This window comes from Chaetodon trifascialis, chromosome 5 (genome assembly GCF_039877785.1).
Source record: "Chaetodon trifascialis isolate fChaTrf1 chromosome 5, fChaTrf1.hap1, whole genome shotgun sequence".
In the NCBI taxonomy this organism is placed as follows: Eukaryota; Metazoa; Chordata; class Actinopteri; order Chaetodontiformes; family Chaetodontidae; genus Chaetodon; species Chaetodon trifascialis.
The window spans coordinates 26307195-26330702 of record NC_092060.1 but is presented as its reverse complement, the minus strand read 5'-3'; the positions used below and the strand labels follow the sequence as shown (position 1 = coordinate 26330702).

At 42.4% G+C, this 23508-nt stretch overlaps 1 protein-coding gene across 2 annotated transcripts; it reads right to left on the bottom strand.

The window, feature by feature from the left end:
- Positions 1-218: 218 nt before the first annotated feature.
- On the bottom strand, positions 219-23238 carry tapt1a (transmembrane anterior posterior transformation 1a). 2 transcript variants are annotated; one of them, XM_070962963.1, is made up of 15 exons: positions 23025-23238; positions 20547-20677; positions 18597-18715; positions 17922-17954; positions 15262-15424; positions 14756-14891; positions 14382-14479; positions 13668-13737; positions 12511-12591; positions 11717-11826; positions 11522-11581; positions 11329-11397; positions 11046-11122; positions 9594-9760; positions 219-3453 (listed from the first exon to the last, which is right to left on the bottom strand). In XM_070962963.1, the coding sequence occupies exons 1-15, from the start codon at positions 23212-23214 to the stop codon at positions 3161-3163; spliced, it is 1797 nt and encodes a 598-aa protein (XP_070819064.1). In that variant the 5' UTR covers positions 23215-23238; the 3' UTR covers positions 219-3160. The 2 variants fall into 2 exon arrangements, with proteins under 2 accessions (XP_070819064.1, XP_070819065.1); XM_070962964.1 differs by lacking the exon at positions 17922-17954 and having other exon boundaries at positions 23025-23227.
- Positions 23239-23508: the final 270 nt, after the last annotated feature.

Genomic DNA, 23508 nt, shown 5'->3' with positions numbered 1-23508 from the left:
TGCCGTCGATGAGCGAAGCTTCGGTCGTGGTTTCACATCTGGAGGAAGTTTGTCTCAATGTGACTCTGAAGGAAGCTGACTTGAACAGCTAAGCTCAAAAAACTGTTTCCAAATGAATCCAAGAGACTACAGCAGAGAGGACAGACATGTGGGACATCTTTAGAAAGACAAGGGGGGAAATGTAGTTCTGCTTATCGTTCCATCAAAAAAAACACACTTAAGAAACAAACTTTTATTGATTCAAAAGGGTCATTTTCATACAATATCGAGGTAGGAATTAAATAAGGAACCAAACTGATGAAACAAAGCAGGCAGTGTACTGGACCATCGCAGCTTGCATAACAACATTTTTGCCTCATCTCCATTCGCCCGGTCGAGCCCAGCTGGGCCCAGCTGTGGTTGATCTCCAGCACAGACTGGGACCAGCTGACCGTGGACAGACAGACTGAGCTCAGGCCAGTGGAGACGAGACATTTCACAAAACCACATGAAGGACTGAGAGTCAGATTTCATGCGCAAAACATGTTTTCATATCACAACTGGCAGCTCCAAAAATAGAACTATCTTCCTTATTACAACGGTAATGAACATTATAAAGAACCTTTTCTCCAAAACACAGTCAAATAAATGCTGATATGTGTTTACATTATATACATCTTACTTCTGCTTAAAGTAAAATGAGTTTACATTATGACAGCTTCAATATATTACTACTAGTCATATGTTACTGTAATCAACAGGGCAGTCAATTACTTTTTAAAATAAATTAAGAGTGACAGGAGGAGCAGCAGAAAGAGGAAATTCAACTCAAAGACAATTGATTTCTGTCCTACATTATTTTTACATTTACCAGTTTGATTTGATGGTAATTTCCCTAATTATTATATCTTGTACCAGCCAAGTCACAGCTTTCTCTATCTAATTCTGCTAAAACTACTTCACTTGCTGTAAAATATCTTAGTGGAAATTTTTAAAGAAGCCATAAAGTGCTATATACCATTATTCTTTGATTTTTAACACATTTGGATCAGATAACAAAAGTCACAGAGTTCTGACACAAATTAAACATTTGGCACGGCCGCTGGATCTTCATGGCCTGGCACTGAATTGTAAAGCTCTTTAGGAATAATATATATTTTGCTTCCACTCAGTTACATACATGGGTGAAGAATGGAAGGCGATGATATAAATGGTCTGTTATAGATTAGATTTATAGATTTTTCATAGCAATGAAAGCAAAGTCTAAATCTTAGCAAATAATCTTACAAGGTCAGTCAACAAAATGGAAAACACACATGCAAAAAAAGGCATTTTGTTGTGGAAATATTGCTTCTATTTTCTAAGATGTAAACAGTAGAACGTTACTTGAGACTTGAATGAGAAACATACGTTACATCATCGTATTTAAGACAATACGGTCCATCAGTGCAAACATTCTCAAGACCAAAAATGAATGAGTGAATTAATGAAATACCACTTCCAGAATAAAATGACTCTGGTTCATATACAGTGTACCTGTATATACACTGTGTATAAAGAGATCAGAAAAATGTACCCTAAGCAAGAAGAAAATTAAGATTATCTTCTGCATCTATCAGCATTTTCAGTACTTTATTAATAAACAAGTTTTCCTCTTCATAGTGTTAAGTGGACCTCGTCTGAAACGCGCCTGGCTGCCTGAGCGGCTGGTAGAAGCAGCAGATTTAGTGTCAGCAGTGTTTGACCGGCAGCTTCTGTTAATGTCACTGGATGCTTTAATCAAAGGTCCTTTAGCTGCTGAAGGCGCAGTGAAGGCTGCAAATGACTTTATCTGATGGCCGTGTAAACAAAAGGCTCTACTTAAGGCTGTAATTAAAAGTCACTCTTCTTAGTCACGTTCAGAACTCTGTCGGTGATGCTGGAAAGTAAAACAACGCGTCACTTCAGAATTCGTCTCACTAAGGTAAAGACTTCTGAACTGAGCAGTTAATGGAGCCAACAGCAATGTACAGACCCCTTAAAACAAACCACTGTCTACACTTTGTGGCCAGTTTAGACAAAAAGTCATTTGCGTTCTGCTTTTCTGTGTCATTTCAGTAAGTTTCAGAGACCTGAAAAGATAAAATTATGCAGCAATTCACAAGAAGAAGGGTTTAAATTAGAGAAAAGTCTGTCTAGGCGCGTTTAGGTTGGGAAATACTGACTTCAAGTCTCTTATTGAAGGAAAGTCTTTGCACTTTTTAGCTAATTTCAAATCTAAATTTCTTAGCTGAATTCTTTAAAGGACCAATGTGTAAGATCTATTGGCAGAAATGGCATATACTATTCATGTTCTGTTTTCATCAGTATATAATCACCTGAAAATAAGAACTGTACGCACGCTGCACTACCATATTTGTAGTTTTTCTCAAGTTTCAGGGCCACTGCAGGTTCTCCTAGACTGTGAAAGGAGGGGTGAGGTGAGGAGTATTCAGGTGGTGGCAATCAGCAACTTCATTGCTACATCCCAGTACATCGTGCACGCTGGTCCTGAAAGTGACCTCAGCGTCTGATTATAAAGGCTGTGCTGGAGAAACAGACCATTTCTTCTCACAAACTGGACTGATATGTCAGAAGACATCCAAGAACGTACAAAAAGAAAGTCTTTTAAATCAGGTGCTCTTGAGGAAAAATGAAACACCTGAAGCAATGACACGAGATTCAGAGTCCTGGAAGTTTGTTTTCTGGCTGCTGAACAACCCGAGAAATTTCTCTCCTTCTGGTCCCAGTGCTGCTCAGACAGGAAGTGCTTGTGTGCTCTCACACATACACTGTTTCACACACACTCTGACACTTCTACACTCACTCCAAATACTGAGCCACTCTAACACTTCCACACACACACGCGCACACACACAGACATGACAGCTCATCCTGACGACTGCCACAGTCACACTCTCTGTCTCCTGCTGTTAATCAGTCAGCTGATGTTTTCTTTGTCAAACTTCTCGACTTCAGGCTTCAACGACAGCACGACTGTCTGACACTTGAGTCTCCATGTTCACAATAACTTACTGTATTGCCACTGACTTGAATAAATACTCAGCTTTCTGCTGCTGTTGGCCAGGAGAGCCAGGCTGAAGCGTCCTTCGCTCTGCATCTTTCCTGAGTGGTTAATCGCTACATCGGCGGCTGCCGCTGGTCAGTCGATGCGGTTACCACAGATTGTGAAGCGGTCGATCTCCAGAAGGTCTTTTTTGGGAGTCCTGTGCTTCAGCTCAGAGGCTCCTTGTACCTCGCCCTCCTCTTCCTTGGAGAGTGAAGGTTGCTCAGGTTCGGGTGGGGGAGTCGGAGGACGGTTAGCTGGAGAAGCAGCAGAGGTGTCAGTGGCTGGGGGAGGGAAGAAGTCAGTCCTGGGGGTCGGCTGGGTGGTCACAGAGGAGGATGATGGTGGCCTGGTGGGTGTGGCAGAGATCTGCTCCACCTTGGGTTCACCTGTAAAAAGTAGTGGAACAGCAGAAATTAGAGATGTGTGTGATCAGTGGACAAATGTCGACTCAACGTTGCTACCTTTGCTACTCAGCACCAGAAACACTCGTGATTAAACTTCTTAATTTAGAAATGTACACACTTAAATTACAGGATAATGTGTTCATAACACGCTGCAGGGTTTCTGTTATCCCGTGATTACTGTTGATTGTTGGAACAGTGAAAGTCCTGTCGAGTTTGAATGAAGTCTGTCTTTCGATGATAACACGACTGTTCCTGTAAACACAGTCTGGTGGCTTTGGTGAGAGCGATGCAACGGCTGTGGGATCTTATCTTAAACAAAAAGGTCTATCTCTGTCTGTAATGTTGTCAGACATTTAGCATAACAACCAGAACCTGTCGGTAGCAAAAACAAACACTTTTAGAGGACGCGCACTGACGTCGTCCAGAGAGATTATACTGCAGCCCATTTTCAGGCTGCTGGCAGCGGCGCTCTCGTTCAATACTGGACCAATTTCAAAAATTGGTGTCCCCATTGGTCACTCAAAAACATGAGAAAATAGGGTCCATAAAGACCGATAATAATTGACCGGAAATCTTCCACAACAGTCGGACCAGCACTGAAACAAATACTCTGCACTACGTGCCACATTTCAGCAGCTTTTAAAAGGAGATTTGGTGATTGAAGAATGTGATTAATGATTTCAAATGGCTCTTATACTAGGCTCAGTATTTTTCAGATAATGTTTAACCTTACAGATTCAATTACGCCCAACTTTGACTGTTTCTCTGACTGTTTTCTCACTTCTAAACTAGTCGACTCGTGTAAGTTTAAACTTCCACTAAAACATAAAGAAAATTAGTAGTGAGTTTTGGGTTATTCACTGCTCAGTGTGGCAAATAGTCTCTTATGACATTGTTGACAATGGACGTTAAGCAGAGCAGCAGAAGCTTCTGTCCTCTGTCTATGCAGGTGCAACTTCTCCTGTGTACGTAAGCTGTAACATTTAACGGACATGAAGTACGTTTCTAAGAGTAAAGTAACACTTAAAGGAATATTTTGACAGAGGTAGATTTAAAAAATGGTGCCTTTCTCATGTCTGTGCAGCAAGAGCCAGGAATAGCATAGCTTAACATACAGAGTGGAAGCAGAGGGAAACAGCTAGCCTGCTGCGTCTCGGGGTCTCCGTCTGGACTTGTCTCCAAACTAGAGAAGTCATCTGACTTTGATAACATAATGAGAGACACAGTTGTCAACTGTCTTTATGCAGCTTGTTTTCGTTCCAGACTGACAGTGACTCTGGTCGTTTGACGCCAGACGCATTAAGAAACCAAAAGGAGAAGTGAGACGGTGCGAGAGAAGAGTTTTCTTTTCGCTCAATTTGAGGAAGAAGAAGACGATGCAGTGTGGGAGAGGGCGATGTGCTCTCTTTGTGCACAAATTCTCAGCATGCAACAGCAGAAGCGAAGGTGTTCTGGCTTGAGTGACAGCGAGTGATTCAACCTGCCGGGTCCACAAGCCAGCCAACGTACACCCACCTGACTGCTCGCTTTCAAAGCAGCACAGAGGGAGAATAATGAAATGTAGCCAGAAAAGAAAGCTGACAAGGACCGCTAAGAAGCACAGTTGGTTCTTATCACAACTTCTCTATGAGAAAACACTGCAGAGCCTTTTAACTTTTAGCACACACAGTGTATTACATTAGGAAAATCAACCAAACAGAATAATTCATCATATTAGAGAGAATCGAGCGAAGCAGCATTGGATATTAACAAGGCCGTCCACAGAGACACCCGGCTAGCCCCGGGCTATCTGGCTACAACAAACTTCCAATTCTTCATGTAGACAGAGCTGAAACAACACTTAACTGTACAGAACGACTGCAACCCACAGAGCATATAGAGAGCAAGTTGGAGTAAGGCATTCAAAAGAATTTCAAATAATAGAGGCCATGAAAACACACATTGAAGGTCAGCTGAATAAGAGAAAATGTCAGGTTTGGTCTTATATTACCTTCAGTTCTGCCTGAATAATTCAGTGGCGAAGTGGAGAGGAATTTGGAATCAGGCATGTCAGTAGATATTCAATAAATAAACAAGAGCACACGTCTCTCACGTTCCCCATTAAACCTTTCTTTGCTTCAGTTTAATTTAGAACAGACACAGAGTTCTCAGCATCTTCTAGAAGATATGTGAGCTTTGATAAAAGTTAACCACCATATGGGGCTTGAAATGGCTGATGTGAAACTGCTCATTACCCATTTCTGCCCTCTGGACAAAAACATGCAGTATAGACAGATGGCATATCTCCTTTTATGTGAATACAGATCATTGCGAAGACAAGGACATGCAGATGAACATAATTGTGCAGTGAATCCACTGGAGCAGCAGGTGAAGCTGGAGGCACAGACCAAAGTAGTTTAATGTTAGAAAATGATCATGGGATGCAAGGTCGCTGGTTCAAATCCCAGCAGCTAAACGTGTGGGAAGCAGAAGGAGCCTCACATTAATTTCCCACAACCTCAAAGTAGTTATTATTATACTCTATACGTTGGAGCGCGGCGCCTTAAGCCTGGTAGCTGCTGCTTTCTGAGAAACCAGATCCGTTTGAAACACAGGCGCTAGTTGGAGCTTTGATGTTTGATATGACGTGATGCACCATCAGGATCTTTGTCATTTTAAAGCTCCTGGCTGAGCATGGCGGGCGGGTCTGTGGCATACAGGAGGAAAGATCTGCAGGGATTTGGCTGCGGATGACAGGGAGATACTGCCACCTCCAAATCTGTGTCTGATCGTGTGTGTGTGTGTGTGTGTCGCAGATACAGGGCCTGTTTAACAGAGTGTCAAGACATTTACATGAACGTTAATGAGGAATATTCATATGTAAATATGTGACTGTTGGACTGCTTAATTAATATTATATGTAGAACTAGTATTTTTGTAACTCTTATTGCTAGCTACATGAGATAAAGCCTTTTGGAATGAAAACCTGCATTTCTAATTTAACCAATCATAAATACAAATCTGGCATTTGCAACAAAACAAACCCCTCCTGCCTGCATGCATTAGGAGCCGAGGCTTCCCTGTATCAATACGGTGGTCGTTCCTAAGAATTGTGGGAGTTGGAGTTGGATGTATTGACTCGCAGCCATGGATCTGATTTTTAAGTGAGGACAGACTAGAAATGCCAAGTAGAATAATGATGCTCCATCGATTCACCTCACACACAAACACACGGCTCTGGCCTCGTCTACTCATTGCACAGTTCGATATATCTGTGGCACGTATGACATTTTTGTTACCCTGCTGTACATGATTATTTTTAAACTTTTTTAAATCTTGCTGTCCAGACAAATTCAACTCATTGGCCTGATGGAGGTTCTACATTCAAAAGGTCAAACCTGCTGCATCACCATAACAAACAAACAGTGCCCAGTTCTGCCGCTGGGGTCCCTCCATCAATGACAACCAAAGATGGAAAAACCATTCATTGAGAAAATATGTAGCTAACTAGCTGATGCTAAAAATAATCATTAGTTGCAGCCATACACACAAAACCTGACATTATACTGTACATCAGCCACAATGCCAACAGTAATTATTATAATTTATAGCTTTTTACAATAACTAGAAATGTCACAGATTTGATTTCTCTATTCCATACAGCGGACGTGTCCATCAGCTCCCTGAAGCTGGATGCTGAGCTCCGATCTGCTGACAAATCTGTCTGAGTACAAGAGTCAGCTAAGTGTCTAAATGTAAATGAAAGGGTCAGCTAAATGTCTAAAAATGTTCATGTAAACATGATCCTTTAAAGAGGCCATGTTATGCTTCTTGGGTTTTCCCCTTTCTCTCTGTGTGTTATATTTTTTTTTGCATATAAAACATGTAAAGTTACAAAGTCCATGACCCAACTTCAAACTTAGAAGCTGTAAGTTTTGCCAAGTTTCATGTTGTTTTACTGTTTATTTCTTTGGTTATCCTGTTTAACTTGCTGCTAGCATGCTGCACGGCTAATGTGGCTTCTTCGAAGTTGGACCAGTGTTGTAATATTGAGTGACAGTCAAGAGAAACTGAGTGTTAAGCCTCTTTGAAGTTTATACCACTGCGCTAGCTCAGCTAGCGCTAACCTTGTTGTTATATAAAACCCATTCTGTGTTGCTACTGTATGTAAATGTACTTGAAAGACATACTCTACGCAAGAGTAAGGAATGGTTACACTGCAGGGATTTGTTTGCTTAGGGACATTGTGTAATTTTGATAAGCACCCAGCAGCTAGCTAAACAAGCCCATTAAAAGGCTATAAGGTTGGTGTCCCGATGGGCAGCGAGGACAAGGCTAATACAGAGTAGATTGATGCTCAAACATGTGGTGCTGAATTTTTCTATTTTGAAAGCAGTGGTGATATTCAGGGTCGAGACGTGCAGCTAGCAGGAAGCTAAAAACAGGCAGGGCTGACAGGCTGACATGCCTGCTGAGGCCTGTGTGAACTGACCAATCAGAGCAGACAGGGCTGTTTGGAAGGGGAGCCTTAAGGAGGACTGGAGATAAAACAGGCAGAGAGAAAAGTGGTGCTGCAACAATGGACAGCATGAGAAAAACAATGTGGCTTGAACATTAAAGCATGTAAACTGATTCTAGTAGACACCTAAAATTAAAGCATGAGCATAATATGGCCTCTTCAAGGCGAGGTTTGGTTAGCCTTGTGTTGCTTTAGAAACTGTGCTGCATGCAGTGGACAAAGAATTTGGAAACATTAGCTAGCAGCATTAAAACATTCTGTAAATGAATTTTATCCACCCTTAGTGTGAGATATCAACAAAAGTCCTGTGTTTCCTTTGAACATTTGCTTGATCTTTGGAAGAGCTTTCTGTTTTATTACACTCAGTATGTCAATGTGCAGAGAGACTGGAAAGATCAGCGATGAGTAGGAGGCAGAGAGCAACATGCACATTATTCATAGGCGAGATTAAATCCCAGGACGTCTCATTTACTCGATATCTATTCCAGAGAAGCACCAGGGTATTCTCTCAGGTCTTCACAATTTTCATATCTCCAAAATAGGAACTTCTCAAATGTTACATTGGTAGAATATCTGCAGCCAATGTATTGTGATGAAAAGCATTTGTGTAATTCACAATCAATATATTTTTCTATAGTCCCTGTCCTTGTTTGCACAGTAGCTGAAAACTCTGAATCCCTTTTTTTTAACGTGGTCATGCTGCATTTTCTTAATTTAGACCCAAAATCAAACTGTTGTGTTCACAGTGCATGATGACCTCCTGAGTTCTTCATGCTGAAGATATGAGTGCACAATAACATGTCAGTGTCTAGTGTGCCAGTATTTATTTTGGGATTATTGGTTAAAAAGAGATGGCTTAAGGTCTTGTGCTAAAGTAGTTATTTAATCAGGTAATTATTGAGTTTATTATTGTATAAAAAGCAACTACACACAAAGCTTATCCCATAATAAATCCAAATGTGTCTGTATACAGACCTGAAATACAACTTAAATACTCCAGGACGTACTCTGGTTGTCCTTGATCATAGGACCCCTGAGGCTCCACACAGTGTTATTAGTGAGAGGCCGGACTGAACAAATGTCAGCACAGTGACATGCTGCACACTGGAGGCATCAAACATAAATGTGAACACAGCATTGACACATGATCACCTTTAAGTTGATACAGAAAACTCGTTAGCAAACAGTTGCTAAATTACACATTATCTTTCATTTAGAGGCGCATTTGTGTCCACCTGACGAATATAAGTCCAATATTCACTGTCTTTTAACTCTGTTTTTGGTCTCTACCAACTCCCAAGGGCATTCACCAGCTGGAAAGCCCAGCAGTCCAGTTCAGTTCACATTGTTACACATTGTGTTACTGTACCATTGTCTAAACATATGGATGTTACCAACAGAATGACTCCAGTGCTTGCTGTTTTTTCATTACTCATCCGTTGAGGCACACTGATCCGGTGCTTAAAAGGTGGAGCTACAAACGCTGCCGTGCTTGTCTCCTTGTTAAGACACGAAACATTCAGTACGTGATGTGTGTGCATGGCATGGAGAGAGAATGAATGTCAGCGCAGCAGAGGAAAAGGTTAGAGCTGTTGAAGAGTTGTGAAAGTTGTTTGTGGCTTACCTGCAGGTGTGGGACACCTGTCCTGCTCAGCTTTGCCGGGGTTTTTCCCAGAGGATGGAGTGGTGGAGGGCCTCTCGAACAGCTTGTCCTCCATGTTGGCCCTCTTGACGTAAACACATGATTTCCCCAGCAGCACGATACTGTTCAACACTTTAAGTGAAACCAGCCTAAAGAGGGAGAAGCCTGCTGTTAAGAGAGCTGTTTTCTGCTGTTGAACATAACTTCGGCAGCTGTAATTTGTGAAGTTAAGAATCAGAATATTTGAACGCTGACTATGGTAAAACATTTCACGTTAGCATGTCTGTTACTGCTTTTGGCAACCAATATATTCAATTTTTTTCTTTTTGCAATTTCAGCCTTTTTGTCTGATGGATTCAGCACTAAAATAATCTGTAGATTTTGGTACATTTTGAGAGAACACAGAGACAAGCAACACGTTCTTTCTCACTGTTATCACAGTGCTGTCTTGAGCTGGGCCACAGCCATATTGAATCTCTTCTACCATCTGGTTTCGATCGCCGCTGTTCACATCCCACCACTGACACCAGGATGTTGATGTGTACCATCCTTCTGTGTTTCTGGGCTTTGCTATAAGGCCCAGCCTCTGACACTATGATGAGACAGAGACAGACACATTTGGGTCTGTGGACCACCGCTCGCTGTGACAGGGCGTTTCAGACTGAAAGGCTCAGCGTGGCTGAATCTTTGCCAAAGCACGGCGGTCTGTTCAAGCCAAAGCTATTTTTAAATCAGGGGGTGGGGAAGGCCAGAGATGGCACTAGAGATGACAACATTGTATTCTTCACCCTGAGGGAAACTCTTCAATGGTACGAGCCCAATGGGATCTGGCAAATGAGAATGAGCGAGGCAATCAGCAGCTCAGCACAGGGAGAGCGTGAGGGCACAGAGTTAACGCTTATGTAACGGTGTGTGTCTCTGAATGTGAGTGTGTGTTTATGACAGTGCCTGCATGTGTTAGTGTGCATTCAGACTCTGCGAGCATGTCTGTACACAGCAAATACGAGCCCGTGTTTGTGCCAGAGTCTCCGTGCTTATTAGACACACGATTATTGAATAAGAAACAAACACTGAAATATTTATGTATGTGACTAAATGAATTGTGTCAAGGTTAAAAAATAGACGTTGACCTCAATTTCAATGTTTTAAGCCTGCACTTCAATAAGGACAGCGAAGGAATGACAATGCATCTTATCAGCAGATTAATGTGAACAATTCAGACAACCAAAACCAGTTTCAGCCTTTAAATCTCCTCTCCAGCTGCATTTTACAGTCAGATTAAAATATATGCAGCGTATGTAAAATGAAAATGCCATGTTCAATTCAACTAGTACAGCAATACGAGGCTTAAAAGCTCTGGAAATTTTGGATGCTGGGCAGGGCAATCTACAGTATAATCGTGTACTAACATCAGTCTAACTTTAATAGACTTACCCGAGATAAAAGAGGAACACACACGTGTATGAAAGAGCTCCCTGCACCTTCACCGAACTCATTACCACCCGGATAAGCTGTAGAAACATTAAAAGGCAGAATAAATGGACATTTTGATTTGGAAAATACAATGAATTTAAACAACGGTGACAACCACCAGGCAGCTATTCTCAGCTTGTGGCATTACGAGTCCAAGTTTGAGGGAATTTGCTCGTGTTTATGTGCCAGTGACTAACTGTGCTGGTATTTAGTGCCTGAATAGCAACAGTGCAGCGTCTCTTACCAGAACAGCCAAAGGCAGAGGGATGAAGCCCATCCTCCGGGCCACTGAGTCACTGTAGTCTGTACATGCCTACATAGTGATGGACAAGCACAGATTACAGCCCTTGACAAAAGTGCATTGATTAGCTGCGTAGGCTCAATGCTGTTTATGTAAGTATAATGACAGCGGTATAAAAAAAGAGGCCATTGCTTACATTCTTCTGTCGACTGCTGACGAGATCGAAGGCCAGACTGGCCCTGTATTCACTGTACACCTGGGAAAGAGACAAGCAAAGGGATGCAGTCTGGGAGCCAGCAAAGCTTATTTAGGAAAGACAAAGGGACAAATACACTACTCAGCTGGTGATGAGACTAATTCAGAAATGCTCAGTGTCAGGTTTGGTCCTTACATCTGCAGTGATGTCGTTGAATTTGGTGATGAAAGCGTGTTTAATGATGTCAACAGCAACTTCAGAGGTGACGACCATAAAGACATCCGGGAACAACACCCACAGGTGGTCTGAGGGGAAAACCGGCACAAGAAACGACCTGTTATACGTGAATATTGTAATGATACAGTTCAATGCATGAGTTTGTAAATGTACAGCACATACTGTAGTTCTTTAGCAGCACAGTGCTGACACAATATGCACAATGTCTTATGGCAGCGGATTGGCTCTCATTTCATCTATTTTGACAAACGTGTTTCTCAGGTAATTAGCTGAGAGCAGGTGCTTTAGTTCTGTTTAACGTAAACAAAGAAGTACAGGTGCCACTAATGCAGCACGGACGGTAAGTCAATCACTGGAGGTTTGTGATTTGTGTACCGCTTTAGAGGCAGAAGGCTGTGGCTCTGCTAGTATTAGCACATCAGTGTTATGATTTCATCTGACAGGCCACGTCTGTCATCCAGTGTGTGTCTGGCTTTGAGACTGGCAGAAGGAGCTGACTGTTTTCAGAGGGCTGTCGCGCAGGAACGCCCAGCTCTCATCGCTCACTCTGCTCTGTCGTATTCACTGAGGTTTGTCGGACAGACAGATCCCCGAGGTGTTGCAGTGGGTCAGCCAAAAGCAAAACAGCAGGGAGGGAGCTGCTCAGCACATTTTCTGAACAGCAAGCACTGAGCACTTTTCAAAAATTCAGATTCCAAGATGGATGACGCTGTCTGTTAGCATTTAGCGCAATAGGATTAACAGGCCATTACCTGGGTTCCATGCGAACTGCTCCATATTCCTGAGACACACGATGAGCAAGAGAACGTAGCTGGTGAATCGTTCCTTGATATCTGCAGGATTACATGAACAAATTTGTGATTATGATCTCTGGAACAATTTGGCTGAAAAGCATTAACACAACTACAGTAATGACGCTTCACCCACACTCTCTATCCTCGTACTGCAGCTGTCTGTTTAAACAGGTGCTGACAGTCGGTCTCACTGAATGCTGCTTGGCTAAAAAAGATGCTTTTAGAAGAGTGAAATAAGTCACTGTTCATACATTATGGCAGCATCACACTCATGTTGTCACAGCAATGCACGCTATAAGCATCCATCTACTAGAATTTGAAGACACAGCTGTAAATGTTCAGCACGCCACCATCTGTGCTGATAGCAGTTAGGACCCTGCTCGGCTCCATCAACAGGAAACTTCATGATGTGAGTGAACAGTGAGAGGGCAATGGCAGCTGATTAAGGCTTATTGTCTTCTGCTGTCATTAGAAAACAATAAAGAGTGGCTGAGATAACGACAAGCTGCCTCTGGGAGCCAAAAGGGAACCGCATAATTCTTTAATACCTCTGTATTCAGACCATCAAAGCTAAACGGATGGATTCAAACCAGGGCTGTGTGTAAATAACAGAAAATATTACCTTGACGCATGCTTGACCTTTTTACTTGAAAAACTACATAAATATTAAAGTATCCTTTCCATCGACTAATTGATTAATCTGTTAATTGCTGCAGCTCATTTGCTTTGAAAGGACGCTGGAAAGTATATAAACGAGTATGTCAGTTATACTTGAGGTTTTGGTTTTATCATCAAACAGCTGTTTTCTGAGGAGAGACAGAAAACTCGTCTGAAGGACAAATTCTTTGAAAGCAGTTTTTGTACACTCAGCAGCAGCAGTAAAGCAGTAACAGGCTTGTGGAAGAAACGATAATCACACTGTGACAAACTCAGCCTCTGAATGTTTCAAAGTTTTAGCATTTAATTTTGAAAGTGTAAATTAAATGCAGGCTGACAACGTTACAGAACAAGCCAATTAAATGGAAGCACATGAGTATGTGTTGTGCTCTCGCTCTTTTCGACACTAAAATGATGCATTAAATATGTGATTTCTGATGCGACGTTCAGTATCTTACCACTGTTGGACATTTGGAATAAGTTGTTCTTCTCAAATTTCTTGAACACACTTCCTTTGATCTCCACAAACTGTGTTTGAAAGAACAGAAGAACAAAGAAAGAAATGCAGTTAGCAGCATTTATGACCCAGAAAATGCCACACACACACACACACACACACACACACACACACACACACACACACACACACCATCACGTTGCAGCTGCAACAGTGATGTTTCATCATCAACATGCCAAGTTTAATTTCTCTGGGATACATCTGCATACAAATTATTGAAGTGTAGCTCGTGTGCATATATTTTGTTTGTGGAAGAGCTTCAATAAAGAAGCAGCTACATCAACTAAGCATCATGTTTTTCATTTTAATAAGAACAACTGCAATTAAAGCTACAAAGAAGTCTGAAAGGTGAATTAATGATGCTGAGGCTGCCAATTAAAACTTTCTGAAGCCCGTACATGAACAGTTTGAAGAAAGCAAATGTGCTGAGGGTGAGAAAACCCTGAAATGTCTGTTTTGTGCCTGGGGTTGATGCTGATGAACAATCAGGCTGTTTGTTGTGTGTAAGATCATCTCAGGCTGCATACACATGGTTATCTGTACGTGTGTGTGTGTGTGTGTGTGTGTGTGTGTGTGTGTGTGTGTGTGTGTGTGTGTGTGTGTGTGTGTGTGTGTGTGTGTGTGTGTGTGTGTGTGTGTGTGTGTGTCCACTGACGTTGTTGGACATCATGATGGTCAGCAGGGACTTGTTGTGTGAGTTGAAGGCGACGTTGAGGGTGGAGGCTTGGACCATGATGAGGATGGCGTGGAGGACTGACACACGGCCGCTCAGGAAAACAGCTGATTTAAAGAGCAGCTCTGAATACTACTTGATTCAAACCCAATGAAAAGCAACACATTGTTATAGCTCCACAGACCACTGGGTCAGTGCCTGAAAACAACCCAGCTGTAAATCTAGAAAGATCAATGCAGAGAGATCAATTAAACATGGAATGCACGGCTGACGGACACACTGTAAGCTCAAGAAACCTCCACTGGTTCAGGTCTGTGGTCGTATTATTTGTTGGCTTTTAGTTTCAAGAAGGATACAGACGTAAAAGACGGCCATGATGAAGTGAGGAATGACGCCGATACTGTCTCTTTTCCGTTCTTTGGGCTCTGTGGCCGTCCAGTAGAGAGCGTCCAGGATGTCTTGACCAAAGGAGGAGAAGAGGCGGTCAGCCACCTTTCAGAGGAGAGACAGACGCGATCAGAACTTCATTAAGTCATAAAGGAACGTACTTCATCCAGACGTTTGGTTCATTTCCTCGTTTATCTTACCTTCATGAACACACTCTGCTCTTGTTTTGTTCTCTTTCGAGATCAGATCGTAAGCTCGTCTTTAACAGTTAATGAAATGATCTACAGGCTGCCAGCTGTATTAATCACCCTTCATAACAAAAATCACATGATGTCAAATCTACTGTGTGTACATTCAAGCCCAGAGCTGTGGACAGTGCATGCACAAAACTGGACGCGTGAAAACGCTGGCAGGTTTGAATCCTGCAGGTTTAATCATACAGATGTCAGGTGTGAGCAGATGAAATGCGAGGTACCTCCAACATGTTGTAGATGAGGTAGAGTTTGATGACAGACTGTCCTCTGATCAGGTGGTACATCATGGAGTAATCTACGTAGTGCATCATGGAGAAGCACAGCACCAGGATCAGGCCCTTCAGCATGTCGCACACCTGCGCTGGCTGCAGCAGCCGAGACCCGCTGACCACACACACATACACACACACAAACACACAAAAAAACAAAAAAAAACACATCAAGTTACAGCATCTCTGCTGGAGACAGACACATTTAAACGAGCTTTAGGGACATTCTGGTGTATTTGAACACAGACGTTCATGCTGAGATTACTTTGCATAACATGCACACACGACAACCATTACAGTGTGAACGGCTAAATGTGTTTGTAACCAGGTATGACATACATGTATGCAGACAAAATCACACATTTAACCACATTATGATCGTGACTGCATGGACACAGACAAGGATGTGCATTAACACGTTTTGTCACTGATCTAAGAGGGAGCTGAGCCCTGATTCGTTACAGCACTCGATGGCAAACTTTACCAACTACGACTCTAAAGATCTCTGCTTTTCATAGAAAGCGAGCAGAGTCAGACAATACGAACAGGGGTAAATAATTCTTAATAACATAAAAATCACCACATGAAATATTGAAGTTGCGATCTCTCTTATACTGAAACTTATCTCACTCATCAGATTATTTCCTTTTAATATGTTTCTGTTTGGTTCTGTGCTCCTGCTCTGATAAGATCAAATCTTTGTGCTTCTTATCAGCCAAGCAGACTACAGCACACCAACAGCCTCTGTCTTCATGGAAATATTTCCATTTTGTGACCAAAACGGGTGCAGCGCTTTGGACAGACATGCTTAAAATGGTGAGCAAAATAAATGGAAGAAAACTAATAAGCTGTCACTGCAAGAGCAGCAACATGACTTTTAATGGGTAATAAGGTGTTTCAAACATGTGTAGCTTTCATAGCTAATAGAAACAGTTGGCAGCAGCGGCTTGGGAGCATGTTAAGAGGAGGGCTGACAAATCCATAGTATCCAGTTACTTAGTCTTTACCATGACAGGGATAACTGGGAAGAGCCAGAGAGAGAGCTTAACTTGAAGACGTCCTGCGTATTTTACATGTCAGCTGTGTGACTGCTCTGTATGTCTGCAGCCACCTCGAACTACAGCAAGAAAAATATGCTTCATCTGTTCACCACATGACCTCTTACTGACCATAAATCCCAGTTTCAATAGTCACTAGTATTATGGTTTTTAAACATGATTCAGCCAAATTATACTGTGTTTGCATTTTACTACATGAGCTCAGGAACACAGTTAATCTGCAAATGATGGCATTCTGTTTTTATTTGTTTTACACAACAACTTTTTGAACCCTCTCCTTCAGGTACTACTGAGCAGTTTTCCACTAAATCTCGACAAACACACAGACTAATACTAGACCAAGTCACTGGTACACAAGACATGGCAGGACAACAACAAACTGCTCTAACAGCCATCAGTACCTTCATCGACTTTAGCGGCTGTTGATCGATGTCGCATCGCAACAACAGGGCCGCTCCTCGCTCTTACACTTTTTTAAAACATGGGAGAGGAAAAGAAGTTCAGATGGCGGAAGAGGCTGGAAGGTGTGGAGACCTGAACTATCTTAAGACTCGACTCCAAGCTGAGAGGAAAAAAAGTGCCTGCGTTTGGGAAGACGTGTAAATAAGCTCAATCAAGAGTCTCGCTGTCCTCTGAATCAGTGCGCAGCTGAGCACAGAGCTGTGATGAGGACTGGAAGAGATGGACATCTGGGCCTTTCTGTCCAAAGCATGAAGAGAATCACTGTCTTCTGGTTAGTTTCCTGATGCTCTGGCTCCATCCAGTGGTCAGATCTGAACTTCATCATGTAAATGAGACATGGGCTAAAAATAACAACAGATCACACTTGTCTTGTTGGTAAACAGTAGTTTTGGTATTCAGGTGGTTAAGGTGCTAATGCATCTCATCACCAACATGTGCGACACACACGGCTCACCAGAGGCAAAGCTGCTGCAGCCAGTGTAGCCTGCACAAAGCCGGCCTCACCATCTCTAGTCTACAAGCATTATGTCCATGACACACATGAATATTTCGGATGTTTGAGTGCAGTCAGCTATGTGCTGCATTCCAAGCAGCCATCACTATGTGCCATTCATACTGTATGAGCCTGACAGTGGGCATTAAGACTAAAGAGAAAGCTTGATGTCTGACACAAAACCTTGTTAAAGAAGCTGTTTTGCTTCTGCAGAGCAGCAGGGGGTTTCTGTGCTGGGACGATGAAAACATTTTTTACCTTCCTCAACAGCTAGTGGATGCCCTTAAACAAGACAAAGGAGCCCCAAACTGTTCCAGAGGAGCTGTTCAAGCAGCTGTATCACTGACAGGCAGCATGACTGTGATGAGAATGAGCATGCATGAGCACTCTCAGCAAACCTTCCCTGGATGAAAAACAAACAAACTCAGACTTATGAAGAACCAACATGGCTGCTCCGGGTTGGAGAATGGAACATGGGCTGACGTGCCAAGCTGCGTATTAACAGACACAATGGAGATGAAGAGACGGGTGAGCGGATTGGGAGGCCGTCGGAACAGCGATCACATCTATGAAGCCTCGATAGGCTGTGGGGAGCGTACCTGCTTCTCCTGCAGTAGGGGCATGTGTGTGCCCTGCAGGGGGGAGGAAGGCAAGGGGAGAATCAGACAGAGGGTGAGGCTCAGGAGAGGATAAGCAGCGGGTTTTGGGTACATGCGCCCCAACTTATCAAGTCCTGGAAACACTACCAGATTAAATTCCCGACTTTCCAGGACTACAGTACACAGTAAAATCTATAGGCCAGAAGACAGCAACATAATCCTGGTAAGAGGTAGACTAAACCTCGACAGCTGATGTACAATCAGTGATGCACAGAAACTTTTACCAATAAGTGCTGAAGACCTATTTTGACTCCATGTGGAAGATTAAAGCAGATGCTATGTTCAAATATGGATGTTGCTGTATGTGTTGCCTGTTTATAGAGAAATACATAAACAAAAATAACACACTACTGCAGCAGGTATCACCACCACGCTGAATGTGGAACTTCAACACAAACATTCTCACAAAACCTTTTCAGTTTGGCGCTCATTAGAGAACGAAGTCAGTTTATAAATCCAGAGAGCAAAAAGAAGAAGACGGCATTACTTTAAGACAAGTCATAATGTATCTTCTGCATGGTTTAGCTCCACCAACGTGTGTCAATAATATAATATAGTATAATCAAATGGTTCTTTGTGTGTTCACAGGTTGGAGAGTGTGTTTTAGGCTCGTACCTGAAACCACAGCATGGCAGGGTGAGGAGGCGGAGCACAGCCAGCAGCACCCTGAGGGGCAGCAGAGTGAAGACGTACAGGAAGGCGTCCACACACAGGAAGATGCCAAAGATCATCAGCTGGAAAAGTCACACAGCAACACCTCCAAGTCAAACAACGGCCGAGCGACATGCGGTGAGCAAAAGCTCGGTTTAACAGCGATCATCGGGGGAAAGTGTGGCAAACGTAGACACATTTAATCATCGTCTTCAAAGATAAATTCTCTGTTAAGGTGAAAAAATGCAAAAGCGTCAGCTGGACAGTATCCTCACATCCAAAATATCAGTGCTAGCCGAAAAAGTGACTTCTCTTAATTTGTGAGGAGTTCAAACATGTTTCGTCTGGTTTCAGCCGGAGGAAATACCAGGTGACAGCTAATAACCACCACATGGGAGACTGAAAACAGGCCTCGGTCAAACCCGGTGATGCAGCAGACACATACCTTCACGCTCTCCCACATGTGAGCAGCCATTGCCTCGTCATTTTAAAAAGAACATTTTACAGGAAGTGAGTTCGAGCCAGCTGATGTGTTCTTACTCCCTCTGCATGAAGGCAACGAGGTGCGTTTGGGTCGAGGCTGGTGGGAGGGTTCGCCTCTCATTGGTGGATTCTGTGTCACTTTTCTTGTGAGGCGTGGGTGAGGTTGGTCAGTCTGCTGCTGAGCACAGTGAAGTCACTGAGGTCTTTTTATGTTTACACACATTCCTCTCTTGCCCCCAAGGAAAAACCAGGCCAGTAAGAGCCACATTGGTCTGGGCTCAGATGCATTTCTGCAGAGAGAGGGTCTACTCAGCTCTGAAAACAGTATACAAAGACCTTCAAGCCACATGTAAACACAGTGGAAACACTCAATGAGCTAACTGTGTGACTTTAATCCATCTTTGTAAATTGACAACTTGGGTCAGTCTCCTTAACAGGTTACATGTTAACCTGTGTTTCTGGATATATTTGTTATTGCCAGGTATCATTAAGTATGCAGCATACTCCCAGAGAGAGGCAGCAAGCAGTTCAGATGAATCCACATTCTCTGTTTCAACACTGCCACCTGGTGGCTCATGAGAAGTACAACAAAAATACACCAGCAACAGGGAAGCACGAGGAAAAATAAAATGTTTTTATATAATATCAATTTTACTACTAATAATACAACCCTGATTCCAAAAAGTTGGAACATAAATAAAGCAGAATGTGATGATCAGCTGATCCTTTTTGACATTTACTCAACTGAAAACAACACGAAGGCAAAAATATTAATTGTTTCACCTCATCAGCTTCATTGATTTTTGTAAATATCTGCTTATTGTGAATTTGATGCAGCAACATGTTTCAAAAACTTTGGGACAGGAACGACTAAAGACTGAGAAAGTTGCTCCAAAAACACCTGTTTGGATCATTCAGCGTCCCAAATTTTTTGGAATCAAGGTTGTACAAAATTATTAAAGTGTGCACAAGTGAGTGTGTGTGTGTGTGTGTGTGTGTGTGTGTGTGTGTGTGTGTGTGTGTGTGTGTGTGTGTGTGTGTGTGTGTGTGTGTGTGTGTGTGTGTGTGTGTGTGTGTGTATGCAGCTAATGATTATTTTCAGTATTGAGTCTTTCCATTACTCCTTGCAAAAAATAACAATAATAATTAAATTAGTAATTGTAATAAATTAATCTACGTAATCTGACTGGCTGATTACTTTATATCATCATTTATTTTTGGTATTTTATACTTTACAAATGAGCAAAACAGTTCATTGATTAGAAAGCATGGAGGTGATAAATCGGCCAATGAACTGATCAGTTGAGAGTTAGTGCAGAACATGTTGGGGGACGATCAGGTTTAGACTCAGTTTGGGTGTTTTGTGTGGGAATGACAGCAGGCAGATGGACATAAAGGAAGGCAAAGGTGAGTTCAGGTGTTATACGCTACCTTCTCCAGCTCCTTGGGGATGCGCATGCATGTGTAAACTCTCTCTCTGCGCTCTGTGTACTTTGCCTCATTGTGTTCCAGGAAGTAGCCTCTGGTGAGCTCTGCGGCAATGAAGCGCGTCAGCGACGGATCTGGAAGCACATCAGACCACCAGTGTTACCACGAGGCCATTGTCTGCAACTACTGCAACTGCAGCTATCAACACAATGAGAGCGGCCAGCGTTTTAGCGTCCACTGCAAAGTGAAAGAGAAGGAAACTTCTCTGAGAGGTCAAAGCTGAGGGTTGAACAATATTCTTAGCTCCCTGTTTGATTCAGTGCATCGTGAATGAATCTTTATGAAGGCTGAACATGCAGAACGAAGGTCTTTGTGATCCACAGGAGGTTTATTAGATGGATCTCTGTAAAGAAAGTAAATGGTAATAATGAGTGTACTCATTACTCAACTCAATTCATCACTTAATCATTTGGACTCAAGTGAACCAGAGTGAAAACTGTCCATGAAAAGTTCCCGCAGCCCTAGATGACATCTTCACTTTGGTATTAAAGACTCTTCAGTCAAATTAAAACAATATCTCTTGTTTATGACAAGTTGTTTTTAGGGTCAGCTCTTGTTGAACTGTCTCAGTCTTTATCCTAAACGCTGCCACACTGTCTTCACATTTTGTCCACTTGACTTCACCCTGTGTGAACCTGTCAAACACGCCATGCTTCATAAAGTGAAGACAAAGATGAATTCATTGTACATTAAACATCACATGGCCCAACAGTATAATGTTGGCTCATGTTGGCTGTTAAAGTCACACATGGAGCCGAAACATGTCGGGGGTTTAATGGGGTCAAAGCAAAACATATCAGTTCAAGTAAATTCAGCACCCAAGAAAGTTAGATTTTTAATTAGATTGCAAATTTTCTCTCTTCTGCAAATTTGCTTCTTATAAAAGCTCCAGTGTCTTGAGTATTTGTTCCTTATCCTGTCCAATATTTATTCAGCAGTGTTTACCCAACATCAGGATGTCCCTTTTACTGGTTCTTGACTAGATAAATTCACAATGTGCAGGGTCAAATACAGATCCATGTGACTGTGAATTATAAATTATGGTGTAAAAACAGATGTTAAATCTGTGACTCAATGAGGAATTTCATGTATGCTGCCACTGCTAATGCTTTTATCGGGCTTTATTCTGACAGGTTAACTGTATGTCTTTTGGTTTTGGACTGTGGATTAAACAACATACTTAAATATGCCACGCTGGGTTAATCAGTTAATTGAGAAAATGATCAGCCATACTGAAAGTAATCAGTAGTTGCAGCCCTACAGCAGTGACACCTCACCGGTCAACCCTTTGGTCTTTTTAAGCCGTTAATACTCTCACATCAAAGACACTGATTAAGCCCGTTACCAACCGTGGTTCATCCACAGTATTTACATCACAAACTCTGATACATGAGCTTTTGGCGCACCATCAAATATGACCAAAAAAAAAAAGACTAGAGAAGCTGTGCATGCCTAACATTGATACTGATATTATTATTTGTCACTTATATTAAAGTATATTATAGTTGTCAACTGTTGGGTCTCTAGTCGAGGCCTGCCCTTTTGTTGAGATTTGGTGCTATATAAGTTAAAAAATTATTAAATTATTTGAATTTTGTCTTGAAAAATGACTATGATGATTGACAGATTATAAACTATGAACCGTCAACTGATTTTTGTCTGTCAACGGATAAATTGATCGACTGATTGCTTCAGTCCTGAACTAAGTTTCTGCTATCACATCTATGGTAAGTAGTCACTCTCTCTGTAGCTGAAGGGTCACACTTCATCTGAACAGCTGTCACTGTGGTCCTGTCTAAATACTGGAGTCACCGTTTTATCAGATAACATTTTGATTTTGTTAAAGTTTGCAGAAACTCATCAGGCCACAGAGCCAAAGGGGGGGTCGCAGAATCTGGCTGCAGCAGCTGAAAAACATGATTCATGGACATCCTGAGGTGAAAACTGGTTAGATTAGTGGAGGTTAGAGGTTATTTATGTGAGAAATGTTGCAGAGGTTACAGCAGCTGCAGGCGCAGGTTTACGCAGCCATGCAGACTAACTTTGGACATTAGTGCAGTGAATAGATAGATCCAGAAGTAGTTCGTGACAGTGACTCTGCAGTGTCCTGGTCGCAGGGCTGTCTGAACAGGGAGGTTTAGTGAGCCGGAACACAGTTCCTCATTAGCTAACCAGCTAATCAAGCTAGCACCGACTAATGCTAAACAAGCTTTGACAGTTCTCGACTCGACTTTTACAAAAGCGACAACTCCTGAAGCTTTTAGAGCTTATTTAGATTCAAGTTATCGTTAAAATATGTATACGAAGTCACTACATTAAAGTCACACATTCAGCAGACTAAAATAATACACTGAAGACGTGTAACGTGTAATAGCTGTACGTTACTAAGGGCGGGTGGGGGGGGGGGGGGGCGGCGTCTACCTGCTGCCTGCTCCCGCTGCTGCCTCCTGACGGCACTTATGTCGTAAAATCCCAAAGTTTCTGGCAGTTCTGGGGTGATGCCGATTTTAGCCGACTTGTGCAAATCGTCCCACGGTCGTTTCTGTCTTCTCTTGAGCTCAATGTCCGCTTCCTTCTCCTCTGACAGCTCGGTCCCCGACACGTCCGCCATCTTTGCTTCGACCGCCGTCACTGCCGCTGCGTCGCCGCGCGTGCAACGTCATCGCTATGTAGGTAAAAACAAACGACGTCATCACGGTGAGCGTCACAGGTACGTTCACCGGAATCAACTGCAGGATTTTACTCAGTTTACGTAGTTATATTTATGAAAACGGGGAAAAAAGGACATTTATTCTGCCTTTAAATCTCATGAGACTGTTTGTTGATACTGTGAAACTTATGAAAAAAGCTTTTATCAGACGCCGTACTGAAAACATTTTGTTTTACGCTGAAAACCCAGAAGAGT

Bases quoted from the DNA above. Each gene is read 5' to 3' on its own strand.
- tapt1a (XM_070962963.1), bottom strand. From the start codon at position 23,214: ATGGCGGACGTGTCGGGGACCGAGCTGTCAGAGGAGAAGGAAGCGGAC. The intron at 13,738-14,381 runs GTCAGTGGACAC...TTTCAAACACAG, and splicing joins CCATCATGATGTCCAACAAC to TTTGTGGAGATCAAAGGAAG. The intron at 12,592-13,667 runs GTAAGATACTGA...GTAATCCTGCAG, and splicing joins ATTCCAAATGTCCAACAGTG to ATATCAAGGAACGATTCACC.